This window comes from Netta rufina, assembly GCF_964035555.1.
Source record: "Netta rufina genome assembly, chromosome: 1".
NCBI classification, from domain to species: domain Eukaryota; kingdom Metazoa; phylum Chordata; class Aves; order Anseriformes; family Anatidae; genus Netta; species Netta rufina.
The window spans coordinates 127269447-127288143 of record NC_140123.1 but is presented as its reverse complement, the minus strand read 5'-3'; the positions used below and the strand labels follow the sequence as shown (position 1 = coordinate 127288143).

At 41.2% G+C, this 18697-nt stretch overlaps 2 protein-coding genes across 2 annotated transcripts; one reads left to right on the top strand and one right to left on the bottom strand.

The window, feature by feature from the left end:
* Positions 1-2771: 2771 nt before the first annotated feature.
* LOC311219527 (C-type lectin domain family 12 member B-like) lies at positions 2772-11320 on the bottom strand. The gene is made up of 7 exons (XM_084302688.1): positions 11112-11320; positions 7760-7858; positions 6891-7034; positions 5946-6103; positions 4286-4401; positions 3239-3433; positions 2772-3148 (listed from the first exon to the last, which is right to left on the bottom strand). The coding sequence occupies exons 1-6, from the start codon at positions 11200-11202 to the stop codon at positions 3262-3264; spliced, it is 780 nt and encodes a 259-aa protein (XP_084158814.1). The 5' UTR covers positions 11203-11320; the 3' UTR covers positions 2772-3148; positions 3239-3261.
* Positions 11321-17620: 6300 nt separating this feature from the next.
* Positions 17621-18130, top strand: LOC311217677 (histone H2A-like; the record flags this gene model as incomplete). The annotated part of the gene is made up of 1 exon (XM_084299930.1): positions 17621-18130. One exon carries the CDS (start codon positions 17621-17623, stop codon positions 18128-18130), a length of 510 nt encoding a protein of 169 aa, XP_084156056.1.
* Positions 18131-18697: the final 567 nt, after the last annotated feature.

The following is an 18697-nucleotide window of genomic DNA, read 5'->3' as shown; positions in this document are numbered from 1 at the left end:
AAGGCTAACAGGGCTCTCCATGTAGCTTGGCATTGAATTCTGAGTGATTATGATAGACAGTGTTTGCTTTTTTTATGTTAAGAAGGGCTGTGAGCAGGCAAGTAGGAAGTCTACAAGTTAATATATATATCCTGGGTAGTGTGCAGTCATTTCTGTGGGATATTGTAGAAGAAAAGAGATGTGCTCCTCCCCAGACACAGCAAAGCAATATGTGGAGCTGAGAAGCGTCTTTCAGGAACAGGGGTTTCTCTTTTGAGGAGTGAGAGACTGCCAGGTGGAAAGAGATCAATAGAAACCCTTTAGGAGAAAAGGAAGTGAGTGATACAGCAGTGAAATTGGAAGGAAAAGAAAAAGAAAAAGAAAAAGAAAAAGAAAAAGAAAAAGAAAAAGAAAAAGAAAAAGAAAAAGAAAAAGAAAAAGAAAAAGAAAAAGAAAAAGAAAAAGAAAAAGAAAAAGAAAAAGAAAAAGAAAAAGAAAAAGAAAAGGAAAAGGAAAAGGAAAAGGAAAAAGAAAAGAAGGAAGGAGAAAGAAAAGTTCAAAGTGCAGAGGAGAGAAGAAAAACTGAGCTGACAGGATGGTGAAACCAGGAGCTTGACAGGATTGATATGGCCACTCAGCCTGGGTCAGAGAAAGACAAGGCAACACTGCCGTTGCAGGGTATGCAGAAGTCACAGTGCAGTCCTCACTCTCTGTCTCTAGTCATTTGCCTTCTTCCACTGCTGAGATGTAGACCTTAAATGTCTTCAGACAGTGCCTGACTCTCTGTAACAGAGCAATTGCCCAGACATGGTGATTCACATTGTGGTGATATGGTGAGTCAGAAGGAAAATGCAAGAGAGGAATTTTCTGTGGTAGCTGTTCCTGTTCCTGTGTAAATTTCAGAGTTTCCTGTTTGCAAAATAACAACAGAATGGAAATACACTATAATGACTGAGCTGTTCTTACTATCTTCTTGTGCAGATGGTAGATTTTTTCAGAACAGAAATACATCTGGCTGCATGTATATCTTGAGTTATGTTCCCCATATGCAAAGAGAAGGTGTGAGGGAAAAGCTGGGTGTAAAGGATATTTTCAATTGGTTTTCCTATGCAGCCAAATACAAAAGGTGTAGCATTCAGTGTGTATTCGTGATGCCTTCATCATACCTCATGAATGCCTCATACTAAATATAGTGCAAAAATTCTTGTGCATCAGCCCTGAAAATTTTGACTTGGCACCTTAGTGTCAAGAGCTTTTCTGCAGATAACAAGAATCAAAATACGTCTGAGAATCAAATACATTTATGCTACTGTATTAGGCTGCAGTTTTCCAAAACTGTAACCTCTTTAGTCTTTGCAACAACTTCTCAAGCACAGAATGAAAATCTTTTGTGATAACTTTTATCTCACACAATTTTCATGAGGGAAAATAGGATGTAAAAGGCATTCTCCTGTATTATTTTCATAGATCTGAATTCAATAAGCAGCCTGCTAAATTATTATTATTATTATTGTTATTACAGAGCCACCCTTTAAAATAGATTCTGCTGCAAGAACAGAAGTAACAGTTTTTAATAAAGGCAATATGATGAGGTTTCACTGTCACTCTGTCCATTTAATGATCCAGGAAGGTAAAATTTCTTGTTTTTTCAGACTAAAATGACAAGGAAGATAGATGAAGATAGGAAGTTTTGGTCTACACTTGAACATAACAGATGTGTAAAAGTTATATAAAAGCTGTCAGAACAAAATGTCTCTATTTATTAACTAGAATGTGACCTTGTAAATTGCAATAGCTAGAGTTTATCACTTGGGAGGCAGGGGGAGTAGATTTTAGAAAAGTGAAACACACTGCTGTATACTACTGATACAAAAATGCCATCACAACCCATACATAATAAGAGAATTTCTAATGTTTCTCCCTCTGTGAGCAAAAATTTCTTTTAAATACAGTCAGACAATGCACCTTTAAATCCTACAATGTTTCACCACCACTAGGATATGTTCTTTGCCATCTTCAGCCTTGCTGGACTACGTTTTTCACTTCAGTATGTGAACAACTGTAGGTAGGACACTGCCTTCCCTCCTTCTCTGGAGTGTTTTTGTTTGCTTGTTTATCGATTGCTTGAGTGTTTTAGTTATTGCTTTTTGAGAATAAAAAAACTAGCTGCTTCTGTTTTAGTAGCACAGTGCACTGTGAAACTACTCTAATCCCAGCTGCCTTTACAGTAACAAATATAGTTCCTGCACCACAGAGTGGTTTTGGACAAGAAGTAAGGTCACCTGAAAGACCAAGGCTGCAGAAAGGTACGATGTAGCTTTGTGGCTGCCTGTTGTGTGGACAGCTGTCAATCTCAGCTCATGTCTGTCTTTGACAAAGTGCATGTCTGTCTTTGACAAAGTCCCGTCTGCTCTTAGGCCTATCTCACAAATGAAGAAACATCCTAGAAACATCTTTTCTATTACCTTCTAGTAACTCTACTGTTAGAGAAAATAAAATCAGACTTATTTATTTATTTATTTATTTATGACAAATTATTTATGGCAAAAGGCCTTTCATTAGCAAGAAAGGATGTGTCATGTTCAGGACAGCTTCTACATCAGATTTCTCATATACCTAGTATAAAGACCAAGAGAGACTCTGGGAAGTTACTGGGCCGAAGGCCTGCATTTTAACTGCAAAAGACAGGAACAGGTACAACACAAATTGAAAGGAACTGCTATGAAATGTTACCACAGAGAAGTGAATGGTGAGTTACCATTATTTATACTGTTTGTGAACACCCTGGCCCACCTTTTGAGAATGACTGTGTTTGTGTGTTGTATATTCCATCCTAGTACTGTCAGACCAGCAAGACCTCAGAAGCGTGTCCTGAATGGAAGCATTTAATCCTCGTAGTTGGTGTTATGTTCCAACTACATAGTTCCAACAAGTGGTATTAGGACTGTTATCAGTGGATGGTGCTAGGAGCAATTTCTTTATGTGTTTGCCTTGATACTGTGCTTTTTTTTTTTTTCTTGGGCAACCACTTTTGCCCATTTTGTTCATCACTGAAGTTGGCTAAAACTGAGTAATAGTTTAGACATTTTGAACCTGAAAAAACAGACATGGATCACTGGAGCCCATCACAGTGTGTGTTTCCTTAATGTGAAGACATTTTTACATGTGTCTGAAAGAAAATGAAATGGGAAAATGTATTAGGTCTGACCCAACATATTTAAATTCTTATGTGATAATTTTGAAAAAAAAAAAAATCAACCTTGTTGAATATCTTCTAAACTCTCATAATCCTCTTGATCTGACAAACCATTCCTCTTGCTGGTGGTTGTTACGTCGCTGCAACTGGATGGCAGGCTTTTCACAGACATAGTAATCAACTGCTTCACATGCTTGGTTGTATATTGCATGATGGTAAATATATCCACAGAGGCGGGAACGTTGTAAATTATTTGTCCTATGATGCAAACATCTTTATTATTTTATCCCATCTCATTCAAACTGTGCATTTTCACACTTTTCAGAAAGAGCTATCTTTGCAAGAAGTCCTCATTTATCTTTCACAAAGAATGCATAACCTCAACAAAGAAACAGAGTTTAGCAACATAATGCAATAACACCTAGGAGGCTGGCCTTGTCATGAATATGCCAACAAACACTCCCAGCAGACTGTAAGGCTGGATTCTAAACCTTTCCTGTACTTGAGAGTAAGAAACACTAATTGCTATGTACTGAGTGTAGGGTATCAGTTAAGACGATACTGTCCAATAATGAAAAAGCAGGCTGGAAAGCAAGAAAAAAAAAATATTGTATTTCTGAAATAACATGTTAAACAGAATTGAAGTGATTCTAGAAAAATAAATGGTGCCTTATATTAAAACAAAACAAAACAAAACAAAATAATAATAACAATAATTAAAAAACAAACAAACAAACAAACAAAAACAACACAAAACACAAAACAAAATGCTTTTCTGTTGGAATTTTTCCATGTGTCCTCACTGAGGCAAGATATCAATTACAAGAGAAATGTATGACATTTATGGTCAGTCTGAAACTAAATTGTGAATAGAAACTGTCAGGCACCTTTTTTTCTCCCCAGTGCTAGTGCCTAGATTAGCCTAGAAGCAGTCCTGGGTGAGGCCAAGAAAAATCTGAAATGGAAAAAGAAGACCCTGAATATACAAAAAATTGTATAGAAGTTGGTTATCCTATGTCTTTTTGGTGTTAAAAAAAGTGAGAGTAGCACATGGGTGAGGACCAAATTTATGTACTGCAGGAAATATCTGTCCACGTTATTAAAACTTACCAAGACTTTTGTTCTTCTGTAACAGTTGTGTTGTCTGCCCAGAACCAGCCTTTCTTATCAGCTCTAAATGATAATCCAAGCCAGAATGTTGTTCCAGGAAATTTTTTAACCAGTTCCTATACAGAGTAAGAATAATTCAAAATAGATATTCAAGACATTGTCTCAGAAGTTGCAAACCGTGATGGAAACTGCTCAAAGAACATAAATAATCACAAGTTGCTAACCTATCATGACAAGTTCTGCTCTTAAAGGAAAGGCCTGCTATCCAAGGAGAGGTGATAGGAGAACTATTTTTAATCACAAAGATACACTTATGATCCTGAAAGACAATGTCACCCTTATCTACCTGATTTAAACCCTTTGAGGGAAATACTGAATCTCTGTTCTCCCTTTCAGTCATGCATCATTCCTCCCCTTTTACTTTGCCCTTAGCATTTTTCATCAGTGAAAGGAAAGCTGCTCCAAGGAACTATTGGGTTTGATTTATGGAACATTTACATGTGGCTGTAGCACCATTTACTAATTTCCAAAAGCTGAAACATGACAACTAGAGGAGGTTTTACAGTTAGACAGTTAGTGATGTTTTCTTCTTAAAAAATTCTCTGACCAGAACAGGTAAGAAGGTAAACGGAAATGATGCTGCCTTTCTCCCTCCTACTTGAGGGAAATCTCTGAAGATTTTTTTTTTTTTCTTTTTCTGTTGCTCTCTTCCTTCACTTCCCATTGTCACTCCTAGGGTGCTTCTCCATTTTCTTTTTTTCTTCATCTCTCTTGGTGCCCTGATTAAGAAAGGTAGAACAAACTGCACCTCTCGATCTTTATAGTAACCAATTTGGGAAGATGAGAATAAAGTTACTTTCTCTTCATTCTGGAGGAAACATTGCACCCTGCAGCTCAGAGAGAGGAGAATTGCCATTGTCATGTGTTGGAGTGTAGACAGGCCAAGCTCTGACCACTAGCTCTTGGAATATATTTTCTGCCTTCACTTCCAATGGGTGTGCTGTGATCTTGTGGTAAAAGCATTATTTCAGTCTACACCTGGCATTTTATCTTCCCAACCAAGTTTGTTTTCAGTTCCTAAAATGTTAAGCCAGACTTCAGCAACTCATTCCCAAGTGTTTTCATCTTATTTGAGAACATGAGACTAACTCTGGTGGAAAGAACTTTCACAAAATTGGGATAACTATGGTTTGTCTATTGGGAGAACAGGTTGAAAGAGGTTTTCACACTCACATCTTAGCAAATCCTCATAAGGATCCATAACACTTGTTAAATTAATGACTAAACAGACATAAACCTACTTTCACCAGTTATTCTAGTAGTAAGAGCCACAGCAAGCCATGGTAAGATGTGCTGTTGCTGACCACCAGCAACTGGAAGGGCAGCATTTTGTGGGGCAGTGACCAGATCTATGTCTTAGCCCTTCGCAGAGCAACATAACCACTGCAGAAAATTTCCTGCTCACAGTGCCATTTACAAAAATGACATGTGAAGTGCCAGGAAACTGCTAACTTCATAGTCCCTCTGCTGTGTAATGGAAGAACTGGAACTGTCCTAATGTACACGGTCTATGCCCTCTACCAAATTCATCAGGCTAACACTGCTGTTCTTGCAATAGGGCAGATTCTTTCACGCTAAAGAGTCAGAAAACAGGCCATACCAGCTTTGCCATCTCTTTTACCAGCAGAAGAGTAGAGTTTTGTGAGGAACAAAACCCATGACTCTGTTGCCATGTCTTCCGTTCAGTAGAGTGGTAGTAACACATATCACCATCACCTGGCCAATTCCAGTTTGTAGGGCAGACCACACAGTTTAGATCTGGAAAAGAAAACCATCACTCCATTGCTGCTCCTAGGCTGCCCTTAATCATTCTCGACCTGTGGCAACAAAATTCCTATAGAATGGGGATGTTTGCGACTGTCCTCATTCAGTCAAAGTCTCAGTGAGGTCCCAGAAGGTTTGGGTAATGAAAATGATGAAAACTTAATCACTGCCTATCTCATTCCATTAGGCCTTGAGGGAGATTCAGGTATTGCAGATGAGATTTATTTCGGGATTCTGCAATGGTGATTTCGCTTCATGTGAATGAACCCATCTGGATTCACATTTTAGTCAATGGAAAAAACAGGTGTGAAAAACATTTTTTGTCATTTCAGTTGTCTTTCTTGGCAGGAAATGGACTGTATCCTTGCACTGACAGTTTTTCTTCATTGACTAAGCAGGAGTCCTAGACAGTTAGTTTGTATGTTGAACAATATCTGTACAAATGAAAACCCCCTTCTCAACAGTCACAACAGGATTTCTTACTTCTCTGAATGTAGTTTCTGAAGGTAACTGCTTCTCTCACTGGCTCATTGTCAGATGCCACTTAAGTAACTGAGCTGTGACAAACTGATTTCACAAACAGTTCTACACTGGACACAGTCAGGAGACAGTAAACAAACTCTCGGGCTGTTTTAGCTGATGCTTCAGCACACATCAGCTCAGACTTTAGGATATTCGTGTCTTACCTAGAGAGGCAGACCTGAGTAGACACAGAAGACACATCTCATTTTCTTCCCTGTCATATTGAAAGGCAAAACCTCATGGAAACATATTAATTTACCATTATTTTGAAGATCTTTTCTTCCTCCCAAGCATAGCTGATTTCCAATTGCTTGCAGGATTTTTGAGAAATTTGCATGCAGATCATTCTTTGTCATGTTGAGGTCTCTAATCTGTGTCCTGTAATCCTTGGAACCTTTGGAAACTGAAACTCACAGTAAAAACTCCCTGTGCTGTTCACCAGGGAATGGCTTAGCAGGTTAGTAGGGAAAAATAAACAATATGAGAGATATTCCTCCCTGAACAGTTACTTGTAAGGGCTGTTGAGGTGGAGGACATTTGCATAGTGTATTTCTACAGTTATTGCTGTTTGACTAGTGGAATTCTATTTCTCATTTGAACATGAATTAATAAAAAAATCAGTGTCAATTTTAGCATATATTTCCATGGTATTGTTTTCCAGGCTCTGCTTTTTTCTAAAAACATGAACTTAGCTCTGGATCACACACTAGAATTGTTACAGATGTGAAATAAAGGAAACAGCCTCTTTACTGTGACACAGAGCTTTTTCTTTCCCTTCAGATCCAGAATTACTCGAACTTGTCAACAGGAAATTAACCCGTCATTAGTCAGTACAGCAGGATTGTGAACGCAGTTTTAAAGAGACCAGACAATGGCAGCCACAGAAAGCAGTTAATCTCCTATTCCAGTTCTTTCCACCTCCTCTCCTTATTGCTCACTTCCAGCCTCATCACATCTAGAAGAGAATAAAGATGCTGTGGCAAGTGGATATATCTGGGAAGGCTGACCTGCTGTTGTCTTGGTTTACCTGTTCTCAGCTGAACCAGAAATTGCATCTGAAGGAGATGTCCATCTGACATCATTCAGTAGCTTGAGCCCCCCAGCAAACAAAAATGCACTGGTACTTACATAAAATTGCCAGAGTCATCAGCCCCATCAGCAATGCCAGGCATATTGTGATCAAAATCAGGACTACTGGCCACCAAGAGTGGGATGAAGTGGGAAGTCCTAGGAATAATTCAGTCATGAATTGGTATTGTGATACTAAGGGAATGGTGAACACACATTAGCTTCATAAAATTCCAGAGATCTTTGTGACATGTTAGTTAATAAATCATTGCTTTCTATATTACGGTAGTATATTCCTGCTGCAGAGAGTCTCTGCACACAGTAGTAGATGGCCAGACAAGGTAAGAAATTGAGAGACCACAACAACTCAGTGGAGAAAGTGGACAACCTCAGTCCTTTACAAGGCAATAAACTGTGAAATCAAGGTATTGTGAACTTTAGAAAACAAATTACTGAAAGATGAAAACACATATGTAATATATTGTTGTGGCAATTTGTGATGTGCAATATATTTCTGTGGTAATCTGCTAAATTTGCATGCCATAGTAAAGTCCTGTGGCACTTCTTGGTATTTAAGGTTTCTAGCTAGTATTTCATAAAAATGGGAAAGCACTAAATCCAAGGCAGATATTAAGTCTGCCACAATACAAGCTTTGTGGACAGTTGCAAACAGCTTGACTTAGTACAATAAAGTCAGTTAAAAAAAAAAAGAAACATGGAGAAGAAATTGCTAGTCTAGAAAAGAGAAAGGTGGATTTAAAATTGGACAGTGAAGTGCTTAAGGAACAGGAACTGAAAGGATGAAGGAACAGGAGTGGAAACTATGCAGAGAAATGTGCAATCTGTGGTCAACATCTGTGGTGAAGCAAGCCCAGGCAGAATGTAATACAAGACCTCACACTGTAGAAACTCAAGCTGAGGAACTATAACAATTGAAAGAAATTCAAATACCAGATGTCTTGAACTGTGGCATAGTATTCAAAGTGTTGATCTGCTTGTGCTGCATCTAAGGAAGTAAAAACTTCCTTCAACATGCTGGCCATGATCCTGCTCATGTAGCTCAGTAGGCAGCTTACAATGAAAACATATTTGCAATAGTAAATCACTGCTGGCTCATATTTAACACCGCCATTCACCATAAATGTTCCAGCAGGGCTCTCCACAGCCTGACTGCTTCCCAGTTTGTATCACTGACTGGGATTAGTCCAGCCCCACTGCACAACTTCATGCTTCATCTTGTGGAATTTGATGGAGTGTCTGCTTACCCAGTCCTCAAATTTTTAAAGGTTCCTTTGTATTGAAGCTCTGTCATTTATTTGGTCAACCACTACCCCTGATTTAGTATCATTATAAATTTGCTGAGGACATGCTCAGTGTCATTTTTCAGGTTCTAGATTGAACACTATTGTTTCAATATCAGCCCCTGAGGTATTCTGCTTATTTCTAGCCACCAGACATTCAGACATCACTTATTCCCCTTTGAGCCAGTAGTCTACAGATTTCAACCCACCTAACGGCCCACTACCCAGCCTCTACTTCCTCAGCTTTAAAATGACATTATCAGTAAGAGACACTGACAAAAGTCTTGCTAAATATATATTACATCTTCCTCTCTCCTGGCTCCCACATTTCATCATAAAATACAACTCCACTCTAGAGAGGGGCTATAAACACTTAGTATTGTATAAAAGTAGAAATACCCAGGCCGTTGACAAAAAAACACTTCCCTTCTGCATTATTTTGCAAAGACTGATCTCACAGGCAGTGAGCAATAAAAGGCAATTGGAGATAAAGTCTACACAGGAGAATCATACATGTGTGCTTTTCACTTCCTAACAAGACATAAGGATACATTGACTGCTGGCACGTATATTTTTTACAGTCAAGGTGCTTCTATATGTGTTCTGAAGCTGAATATTAGGTATCTGGAAAGCCTCAGTAGTAGAAATTTAACTCAATAAGGCAGGCTTATAAGTAGACTAGTATGAATTGGAGTTAAAGAACAAAAATAAATTGCTTAATAAATAAATAAATAAATAAATAAATTCCACCCCTACAAATATACAGTTCCAGGCTGAAGACTGAGTGTTATAGCCCACATTCCTTGAAACATTTAGATGAAAAGAAAGATTTTATGGTCTGATCATGAGGTTTCATATATAAATACAAAATATTTTCTGGAGACCAGTATGAAGTAAGACTGAGGAGTAGTTTTAGCTTTGACTGTTTTATTTGAAGTATTGCCTTAAGAGTTTTTTTAAGTAAAAGTTCCATGTAAAATACTGTGCAACCTCACACTACTGCTGCTACATCTGGCACAGCCAAATGATTCTTGGGCTAGGTCCTCCTTCCTCTACAGTAGGCCTCTTGTGGTCCCAGAATGGATATATTTATAGATTGTGGGGTTTTTGTTTGTTTGTTTGTTTTTGTTTGTTTGTTTGTTTTGTTTTTCTCTTTCCTTTCTTCCCCCATTTTGATGCTTGTGCCATCTCAGGATGGGGCTTTCTCATGAAATATATGTTTTCCACTCTGGGACACTGTAGGAGTACATCTGGGGACATGTGAGGATATTGCTGTCATCAGATGTTAAAGAAAGAGATTAGAGCTTAATGCAAAGACAGTTAAGAGTTTTTATTGTTGTTGTTTTTTAGTTTATATGTTTGTTTTGTTTGTTTGTTTGTTTGTTAGCCCCTGAATTATATTTTGGAAATATTCAAAACTGTAACTTAAGGAACACTGCTATTTTACAGAGTTCCCTACAAAATTCTCTTTAAATCACAAGTATCTTGTCCTCTTGTCTGTAAAACTCTGCTCCCAGAGCCTGACTCCACAAACAGTTTGTGCTTTATATGTCTTTTGTGCTCATCAGCTGCATCATTCAAATCAAGAGCTCATCTTCACAGACACTTGTAATCAATTTGACACAAATTAAGCAGAACTCCCAGAATTTAAAATACATTCACTGCTTTAATAAATATAACCATTTCAGAGACCACTGCATTAATTCAGGCTAGAACTTAAGGAGAGCAATCAAGTCAATTAAAGTTATTTGATTTTTAAACTGGAATGTAAGCATGTGAAGGAATTAAATGGATCTGATAAACTTTAAAAATTTACTTAACACTTTTTGAGGTTTAAACAATTAGAACTATTTGTCAAACTTGGTATAACTCTCAGTAATATACATTTTCATTAAATAATAAGTTAATTGTTTGAGGTACACTTTCCAAACTCTGAAAAGTTCACGTAGAAATGAAAGCAACAAAAAACAGAACACATGTATAACTAGTATAACTCTTCTAAGGGTAAAAAAGCTAACAAAGGCCCATTGGGCATGCAATTAAGTTAAAAGTATTCCCCATTCTATCTACATTAGAAAGAATAAATCATAAAAGCTTAATAGATACTATACCTTTTTCCTTAGGAACTTCAGGCTCTGGGACATTATCCAGCTCGTAGCAGTTTTCAAATTTCAGATTGGCATATATTATTTCATCTGTCATAGCTGGTAAAGCTGAAAAAGCATCAGAACAAAAAAGAAGAAAAAAGAACTAACATTTGCAGCTAGTGAGCTAGGAAGAAAATCTACTCCTTTGCAGGGTCTCCTTATACTAGCAGACACAAATGAAACAGCACAGACATCAAAATACATCTGAACTTCCTCAGTTTGGATAGTGCCAAGCAAAAGTTCCCCTCTCACTGATTGCTATATTCTCTTTCTTCCTCTTTACCTCACTTCTACCCTCTCTGACTGTCATATATTTCTTTCCACTACTGAAGAAAACACAGATACCTCTTTATAATACATCTGTTTTTATTACAACTTTGTTTTTATTAGAACTTTATTTTAGGAAGATAGCATTTAATTCCGTATTACTTCAGGTTCAGCCGTGAAGCAAAGAATTGAATAACATGTTTTAAACCTTTTGGCTGTCCTTTAATTTGGGAAGCTGTATTCAGCAGCAGAGTTGTGATCATGCTTTATTTTCTGTATCCTACCAGAATGTGCCAATAGTAAACCAGAATGTAAACTTGTATCTTAAAACTGGCAAGCTGCACTGTTGTCAAAAAGAACTAAGCACTTCTGTTTGATGTTGGAACCTCATCTTAGATGTTTCAGACTAGAAACTACTGAACTAGAAGGACCTACTGACAAGGGCCACATCTTAGAAGATATTTACTTTTGCTCAGTAACCTGACATATTTTTTTTTTCCATTTTTGGAATACATTTCTTCACATCTCATTTCTTTTCCAGATCAATGATATGAGGAAAAGCATACACTTACACTCAGGTTTTGAGTCTGCACAGTGAAGTGATTCTTCAGGAAAATAAGTTTCATAAATCTCCCTCACAGGAATGGACACAGCTGTAGAAACTACCTTTCTATGAGGTGAACTAACAGTCCTACAGGGGAAAAAAAGTAACAGGGGGACATCGTTAGCCAAGGAGGGAGCTCACATTACATTTTATGAGAAATTAGCCAGCTGCTCCATTGTGTTGTCCCCTGGGTCCACTGTTCACTACACTTCTCTGGAGAACAGTGATTCTTTGATATCCTGATAGGGCAGTGTTTTGCTGTACTATTTCCAGGGAAGTTGTGGAGTGTCCTTCTCTGGAGATATTCAAGGCCCGTCTGGACGCCTACCTGGGCAACCTGCTCTAGGGAACCTGCTTTGGCAGGGGGGTTGGACCCAATGATCTCTTGAGGTCCATTCCAACCCTACAATTCTGTGATTCTGTGATTTCTATTATCCGAAAACTGTCCTAGGGCAAAGTTTGTAACAGCTGTCATAACTAAGACCATAAGACAATGCCTTCTAGAGCAACAGCAAAACATATAGCTGATACTAAAATGTCAGTGATTCTAACTAAAGCAGAAAGGCAGATAGGTACATGCTTTCATGAAAACAGGAACAGGAGAATAGATTACTCACAGTGTTTTAACCCCGGTATATTACGTTGTTTAACACTGTTGCAGTTGTGAAACTTTGCATGCACATGTTGAAAACAGGATGACTGGAGTTGCTGGTACAGTTTGTACAATTTAACAAAAATGAAGAACGCACATATGGTACCACTTGATTGAATAACCTAATGGTCATGATGCTTATGTACACTAATCTATCCCTGTTAGGAGTGCAAGGGTTAAAAAGATGAGCAGGGAAAAGAAGTATCTCTCCTTTGTACTTCTGGACTCACACAAATGAGATTTTAGTCTTTCATTTTTCCTTCTACATACTATGAAAATTAACATAAAAATTATTCTTTTTATCAATGCTAAAATCAAAATGAGCAGTCTTAAAATAAATAAATAAATAAATAAATAGATCTTTCGATTGCTCTGTCGGCTGTGTAATTAGAACATCCAAAAACTATATTTTAAGATAAAATATATAAAAATCAGCCAAGGTTCCTGGAAATCAAACTCTGCTTGTGTTGCAAATGTACTTATATTAGATTAGCTAATTAAATGGTACTGATCTGATATAGAGAACACATCTGGAACAATTCTGAACAATTGTTGTAGCGAATGTTGTCTCAAACTTTAATGAGGTACTTCAGTGAGAACATGAACAACTTTGTTATTCATAAGGAAAAACATAGAAAATCAACCTGATCAGTTTTTTTTTTCTTTTTTTTTCTTTTTTTCCTGCCTCACAGAGATGGAAACAACATTGCTTTTTGGCTCAGCTCTGGCCAGCAGTGGGGCCTTTATCTAACATGGGGCAGATTCTGGATTCTTCTCACAGAAGCCACCCCTATGGACCTCCTGCTACCAAAACCTTGCCACGTACACCCACTACAGTTACATTGTTAGGAAACTTAGAAGTTTACTTTCCTGAACCATGTGAATCAGAAAAAGGACTTGCCAGAGAGTGTATCAACATGCAAAAAAAGGATGAGCTGTCTCCTCTTATAGTGCAAGGAAGGTATAGACTCCCACTGGTTCCTATTCATTTGTCAAAAAGGATATTTATATCCTTACTTGGGGCTAAAGTCTCTATCACAAAAGAAATCTCCAGCGCCCGAGTTGCTTATACCCATTGTATGACCTTGGTACAGAAAGAAAACAGAGAAAGCAATTCACAGATAGGTAAAAATGCCAAGTAGACAGAATTGAGCTATCCACTGAAAAGAATGTTTAGACAAACCAGTTCCACAAAAAAAGGAAGTATTATTATTAAGCAAGTATTCAAGTATTGTTGTATTATCTTTCAAAACGCCTGAGAAGGAAATGGGACATGAAATTGTCTTCTGCAGACACTTTTGAAGAGGAGGAAGTAATGACCAAAATGAGTTTCTTCTCCAGGACTGGGATGGTTTTCATCTGTGAGCCACAAAAACAAGCAGCTGTGCAAAGGGAAATAAGCATCAGGTGTTGGGGCTGGATCCCCTTGTGTATGTGGCTTCTGTGTTCCAGTACTTGACATATGATGCTATAGCCCTGGATAGGGAAATTTCCAACCATAACAAGGAACGTTTCTCCATGGCTTATTCTCCAGGCTGTCAATAGAGGGTCCGAATTTAAGAAGCTCCTGGGAGAAATCACCTTCTGCAAGACAGGGGCACACCAAAGAAAGAAGTCAGTTGTTTCATTTCCCCAAAAGAGGAGTATTAATAAATCAGCCATAGTGATTGCATGTGGGAGTGTCACCATTAAGGAAGAAGAAGCTCTTGTTCCACATCACCAAGGAAAGGCAAGACTCTTGTCAAAACCACCACTATGGTCTAATGGTCCAATAAAAGCCATTGCAATGCCATTCTATGCCCCAGACATGCCTTGCAAGTGTCAGGCAGCAAAGTGGGAAGAAGGAGACTGGGGGACAGAAACTACTTCTCACCAACAGGAGGGAGTACCCATCAATGAAGTGTTTTGTTTAAACAGTGACATCAGCACAGTCTAGTGGGGAGGAGTCTGCAAAGGGATTGCTCAGTGTCCAAGGTTGGTACCTATAATTGCCTGTAGGACAGAGATCAATAAAGTTTTCTGGTTTAGGACGACGAAAAAAATGGGCATCTCTGCAGTGAACAGAGCATCCCTGGATGCTCTCAGTGACACCTGCTGCCATCTTCTGGTCGTCGTGTCGCAACCAGCTCACAGCGGTTCGCGTGGGACAAGGTTTTCCCCCGAGCTGCAACCGTGAGCAATGCCATCCACTTCCTATTTCAGAACACCCTTAATGCTCTCTGCCTTTCTTGGAGGGCTCTGCATGCAGAGTTTTAAGCGGGTGTTGTTGTTTTTTTTTTTTTTTTTTTCTTTTTTCATGTTTTATTTATTTATTTATTTATTTATTTATTTATTTTTTCGTTTCCCTTCCATTATGATTAGTAAAGCCTTAACCCCCGTGACCCAGAGTGGAAGGGGGTTCATTTTTCCAGAGCAGATGGTCAGGCCCCAGCTCTCTTATATGGAGAAGCAGCACTGTCTTCCTACTGCCTCCCAATTCTGCTTTGTACTTACTCTGAAGCTACTTTCTGACAAACAAGTGTGCTCAGTACTGTGAAAGCTGGGACAAAAGCGCAGTTTCAGAACTTTATCTTCACAACAGCAAGACACTCGCTATGACCTTAACAGACAAGAGACCTTGATGGCAATTCAAGAACAGCATTTTGATGTCTGCTGTTGCATATGAAAACTCCTACAGTATTGAGTCTTTTACCTGGGCTGTTTGACTTGTGGGACCTTGGGAATCCTGACTATTAATTTTAAACATAGACCTCTATTTTTCAATATGCTAAAGATATCCAGGAAAACCAAGTCCAAGGGATCTGTAAAATACTGCCACCCAAACATTTCTTATGCTAAGCGGTTCCTATGGTTCAAGAGAAGACCATGTAGTCAGAGACCTCCTCCATTCATGGAGCCCTTGCGAGCAGCGATGCCGTAAAAGCAGCATGCTTCATAGATACCAATTTGGATCCGTGACTGCTTACAGAGATGGAGGCTTTAAAAATCACATGGCATTGATGCTATGAACTCAGGGAGACTGGAAATCAACAAGGATTTGCTATTAATACCAGTAGACAAATATAAAATTGATCACATTCCTGCCAGTGGTACAGGTATCTGAAAACACTCTGTTTCTGAAGTGACCTCATGCATGAAGGAGAGTTGAATTCCTGTCATCCCAGAGAGTGGTTCTAAAACTCCACAACTACAGCAAATACAATAGTCTCAGAACACAAGCAAGCAAACAAAAAAATAAAACAACAAAAAAAGGCAAAGCTCTGGGTCTGTGAGATATTGCTTCCATTCTAAGCAGCATGGTTTAACTCCTCCACACCTCTGCTAGCGGTGACCTGGAGGGAAGGAAAGCAACTCCAGCTGCCACCCTTCTTTGGCAGGCACTGCCTCTGCACTTCATCAGGCTGCCACTGGTAAAGCTATCCTGAAATTCTAGGATTTGTGTGACAGCAAATAGTTGATAAATTAACAACAGCGGGGAAACAGGATTGGTTGGGATTTGCTTTAATTGGCATCTCTCTGGATACTTAGAGACATGAAGTTTCTTCAACTAGGGAAGAGTTGGAAGTGTGAAGCCCGCTTTGGGCAATGTGAGCAGGGAGAGGACCTACAAAGAGCTTAAATGACACCTCGGTATGAGTTTCTTAGTTTAATAAAAATGAAAATAATAACAATAGCATCAACCACAACAGCAACAACAAGTGTCATCTGGAAATCTCCCTGTACTGTTACAAAAAGCCAAGGAGGCTGAACTTACAGAAATCACAAAGAAAGGTCTCTGAAACTTTTCAGTCTTGAGGGAAGGCACTTGAAGAGACCTTGGGATTCACATCCAGGCAGAGCATGTTGCCTGCATTGCCTCTGGAGTGAAGTTCAGCAGGCACAGCACCCTCTGCCAGCAATATCATGCAGGTGTTCTCGAGATGTTCTCGAGACATTGCTCCCTCACAGCCCTGCCCACATGAACCTGTCCCAGGCAGCCACACCCCAGGGACCTGTTTCTTGCTTAGCCACAGCAGGCGTCGGGCTGGGATTGGCATTTCTTCCGTCTGGGTCACTCTCCACCTTGACCTGCCCAACTGCCCAACAGGGAAGGAGAGGGAAGGGGAAGAGAACGAGGAAACGGAAGATGCACGAAAAGTACATGGAAGGCTAGGGAAAATGAGGGCTTTGGTTGGAAGGTAAGGCCAAGAGCACTGGGACTGTTCAGCCTGGAGGAGGTGCAGCGAGGTCACCCTGAGAGGTTGTAGAGTCTCCAGCTGCGGAGCTCTTCCAAACCCAACTGGACCCCGGCCAGGGCAAGCTGCTGTAGCTGACCCCGCTCGAGCAGAGGGTGGTCTGATTGGGGTCGGAAGGCTCCTTGTGACTGCAGAAGCCCTGTGCTATGGCCCCGTGATCCTGAGACATGGGGAGAGCCGAGGGGAGGGAGGTTGTCTCCCCTGGAGTGGAAATGTGGGTTTGGGCTGGAGGCGGGAGGCAGCCTCTGACGCAGAGAGGTCACAGGGCAGGGCCAGGCCGGAGAGCAGGGAGGAGGCTGATCCTGGCAAGGCCAGGTGTGGGGACAGCCTCTGCCATGGCAATGGAGGAGCAGGAGCAGGGTGGTCCCTGAGCCCCCTGCTGGGTGAGGTCACAGGCAGGGGGGTGAGGTCACAGGGGGACTCCTGCCTGCTGGTCCCCTCCAGGGGATAAAGGACCAGAGCCTGCGCAGGAGAGAGCCTGGTGCGGAGCCCATCTCCAGAGGGGTGGGCGCTGGGCAGCGCACGTGGGGACACCCTGCTACACGCAGTGCTCGGACAGGCTGGGCACAGGCACGGGCAGGGGCAGGCAGGGCCTGTGGTCGGAAAGCAACCGCCAGGGCCAACAAGGACAGCGAGAGCAGGGGCAAGGCAGTCAGGACGCAGGGAGATCCTCCCGCGCAGCCTGGAGACGCCTCGGGATTGAGCCGCGAGCAGCATGTCTGAAGCAGAGGAGGTCTGCGTGGTGCCTGAGCAGGAGCGGGAGCCTGAAGCGACGTGCTCTGGGGGCCCCCCCACAGGCCGGGGAGCAAAGGCCAAGAAGAGCCGCTCTTCCCGCTCCTCCCGGGCTGGGCTGCTCTTCCCTGTGAGCCGCATCGACAGGCAGCTGCGCAGAGGCCGGTTCGCTGAGCGCCTTGGAGCCAGGGCCCCCGTCTTTCTGGCTGCTGTGCTGCAGTGGGTGACGCACAAGACCATGGACATGGCTGGGAAGATTTCCAAGAGGAGCAACCAACATCGCATTTCCCCGGGCCACTTGCAGATGGCTGTGCGGAACAGCTCTGCGCTCAAGCAGCTCCTGCTAGGCAAGCCCAGGCACCACAGCAGGGCTGTCCCCCAAAGCCAGCGCGTGGCCGCACCCTCCAGAAAGAGGAAGGCCAAGGATAGGAGGAGAAGGCGCAGGCAACGGGCTGCACCTGCCCGTGCCACCGCTGCTGTCGCTGCCAAGTGAAAACAGAAATTCCTGCCCCAGAGCAGCATGGCCACTTGCCCGTCTCTTGCCAAATCCACCGCTCTGGTCAAATGGTCTAATAAAAGTCCTTGAAATGTTGTGTTGTGCCTGAGGCATGCCTTGTGGATGCTAGGTGGTGCAGTGGGGAGAGGGACGATGGGGGACAGCAAGGAGGGGACACCCCGTCAGTGGACTGCTTTGTTAAACAGTGACACCTGGCAGTGTCACAGCGGGGAAGAATCTGTGGAAGAATTGCTCAGGGTCCCAATCTGCCTTTCAGCATTTTGCCAGCAGCTGAGCTTCCAGCGCCTTCTCACTGCACTGCCTTCCCTGTCCAGGAAAGAATGGTTCCTGCACAAGAGACTAAGCATGACAGCAGAGAGAGGGAGAGCATGTGGGGCAACGAGGGGTCGTGTGGGTGATCAAAGTGGCACCTGACAGTGACCAGAGAGGAGCAGGTCACTCTCAGCCCCTTGTCCATGTGACAGGGTTGTCCAAGCATGGTCTCTCCACCACATCGCTCATTCCCTTCGTGGGAGGAGCAGGGGATGCTCCTGACGAGGCAGG

Excerpts from the sequence above, each read along its gene's own strand:
- LOC311219527 (XM_084302688.1), bottom strand. The coding sequence starts at position 11,202 with ATGACAGATGAAATAATATATGCCAATCTGAAATTTGAAAACTGCTAC. Across the intron at positions 7,859-11,111 it reads TGAAGTTCCTAAGGAAAAAG|GACTTCCCACTTCATCCCAC; the intron begins GTATAGTATCTA and ends AATTATTCCTAG. Across the intron at positions 3,434-4,285 it reads ACAGAAGAACAAAAGTCTTG|GACAAATAATTTACAACGTT; the intron begins GTAAGTTTTAAT and ends TTTGCATCATAG.